Source organism: Pinus tabuliformis, chromosome 3_1 (genome assembly GCF_031772625.1).
Source record: "Pinus tabuliformis cultivar Carrire ecotype Pingquan chromosome 3_1, CPIR1, whole genome shotgun sequence".
NCBI classification, from domain to species: domain Eukaryota; kingdom Viridiplantae; phylum Streptophyta; class Pinopsida; order Pinales; family Pinaceae; genus Pinus; species Pinus tabuliformis.
The window spans coordinates 253,570,221-253,572,693 of NC_142301.1; the positions used below are offsets into that span (position 1 = coordinate 253,570,221).

Sequence of the window (2,473 nt, forward strand, 5' to 3'; positions counted from 1 at the left end):
GAGCTTAGAACGCGCTGATTTTCAATAATTTAAGATGACCCCACAGGCACTGCATTATCATTTCAATTTAATAATAAAAAAAAACCAGAAACTAATTAAAACCGTGACAGTTGTTGATAACTTAATTATAATGAATCATATCCCCAGCATGAACTTACTGTATAGCATGAACATACCGTATACCTAAAAGTATTGGAAAAGCATTGAAGAAATATCACCGAATCTTCGCCTGCAGCTTTCATAATTTTAGCTTTACGTTCTCGCTTTCAAATGTTTTCGTCATGGTCTCTTACGCTTCTCGAATTAAAGTGGCACAGCTCTTGAGTCACGGCTCAGATTTTATAATACACTTGACTAGCTAGTAGAAACAACAACAACGAACAACAAGGACACCTCACTAAATTTACACGAATTGCGCAGGAAAGCGACGGAGAACGCGGAAGAAACCGTGTTATTGTCAATGAAATCTTGGGGTATAAGTTAAGAATCCTATGCTGCATACAGTGCACGCGCAAAGGCTTGAGCTTCTGCTGTACGCAATGCGAGCAGGGCAGAGGAAACAACAGAGGAAGGGAGCCGTCCAATTATGATTATAAATGTCACCATTTTGCTTCCTTCTTCTAATAGAGATTACTTTCATTCCTTTAGAAGTTCTCTAGGGCGTTAATCAGCCGTATAAATAGTTGTTGTAGAGTCTCAATAGAAGATCGTAAAACCGAGTAAGAAAAGGATATCATATTTTTATGGATATACGAGGTGCAACAGCTGCAAGTAATATTATGGTCTTATTGCCCAGGACCTCTCATGGAGCTCTCCAGCCGCAAATTATCTGTTGCGGGTTACTCTTGCTTCCCAGAAGGACGTTACAAAGAGCATCAGTGGCGGAAAGAAAGCATTCCCTGCAAAGAAATATAGTTAGAGCAAATTTTGGACCAGATTACGACTCTGACAGCGGTAATCATAAGACTTAATTACCCTTTGCTTCCTGTTAATGTTTCTAATTGTGGTAATTATTGAATGCAGATTTATAACGTACTTCATTCATTTTTGAATGGCGCAGGGGGTGCAAGGAGTATAGTGGATGCTAATATGCCATTTCTGAGAAAGCGTATCAACAACCTGAAACAGCAAGAGGAGAAAAGGAATGGCAGGTTTCATCCGGAAGAAGAATTAGAATCAGGATGGATGGATTGGGAGAAGGAGGTGTATCCTACGTATCACTCCAGAATTTGCCAATGGATGGGGTTATTACACAACTACTTGATTTACACACGGCCAACTGTTGCGCTGGCTACTTTGAGCGCCATGGCTCTCGTCGTGACCGCATCAATTATGGTTTTATTGGTTATAAGCGTTAATAGTATTCATCTGCCTCGATTTGGCGCTTGATTTTTGGCAATTACAGCGGATCGGTTTCGAGACTGTTTGTTGGCCAATTTAGTGGCAACAGCATCATCCAGAGTGGCGTTTGATCTAGTCTTATGGGCTTAACAGCATCCTAATGTAAAGTTTGTACAGTGGTTAGCCAAGGGAAGATGACCATATTACGCATGACGTAATTTCAGCACCGATTTATTGAACAGGTTGTATTGTAATTTGTGAGTTTATTGCGTGTTAAAAATTATCATGACCTTGAAAGTCTTCGAACTAGTCCACCGTGAAAGTCTGAATATCATTATGATAATTTTTAATGAAATTTGTCATCAAGTTAGTCGGATGATACTTTGGAATAATGTATCATGTTCCGTTTTTTGGGTTTGTATTGTTTAGAATTTGACCTGGTCAAAGGTCAAAGAGGTATAAATTGAAATTTTGAGAACTATATAGGGTTTATATTGTTTAGAATTTGACCTGGTCAATGGTCAAAGAGGTATAAATTGAAATTTTGAGAACTATATATATATATTGACTCGTCTAACCAGGAGGATTTGGCATAAGTTGGAATTTTGATTTTTTTTTAATTATTATTTAATTCGAAGAGAAGGTTGGTTTTTTTTTGTTTTAATAATTATTTAATTCGAAGAGAATGTTGAAATAATTTTTTAAAGGGTGGAAATCGATTTAACATTTTTAAAAATTCTTAAAATAACTAAAATTCGAAACTTACACCTTTTTCCTTGAAAAAAAAAAAATCAAATAAAGTTTTATCAAATTTCAACAAAATCCGCTCTAAAAAACCATTCTTTGGATTATTCTATTTTTTTTAATCGGTAAAAGCGTTTCATTTAGTTTTTTTTGTTAAATGGGTAAAAGCATTTCATTTTTTTATTTTTAAATTTCTTAATTTTATTTTATTGTTTGTTGGGATTATTTCGGTGCCAGCCGGGATGGAATCGTCTCTGGGTCATTTGCTTCTCAAATACAATTAAAAATGTACAAAACAATTCATATCTTTCTTTGGAACTCTGATATCTTTCTTTGGAACTCTGAAAATAAGCGAAAGAGTTATGAAAAACCGTCAAATTCAATGTGT

At 35.7% G+C, this 2,473-nt stretch overlaps 1 protein-coding gene across 1 annotated transcript; it reads left to right on the plus strand.

Moving 5' to 3' along the window:
* The first annotated feature begins 631 nt into the window (after window positions 1-631).
* On the plus strand, window positions 632-1,824 carry LOC149186751 (uncharacterized). The gene is made up of 2 exons (XM_089412682.1): window positions 632-954; window positions 1,061-1,824. Exons 1-2 carry the CDS (start codon window positions 744-746, stop codon window positions 1,387-1,389), a joined length of 540 nt encoding a protein of 179 aa, XP_089268808.1. The 5' UTR covers window positions 632-743; the 3' UTR covers window positions 1,390-1,824.
* Window positions 1,825-2,473: the final 649 nt, after the last annotated feature.

Coding starts and splice junctions, on each gene's coding strand:
- LOC149186751 (XM_089412682.1), top strand. CDS start 744: ATGGATATACGAGGTGCAACAGCTGCAAGTAATATTATGGTCTTATTG. Junction 955..1,060: donor AGATTACGACTCTGACAGCG/GTAATCATAAGA, acceptor TGAATGGCGCAG/GGGGTGCAAGGAGTATAGTG.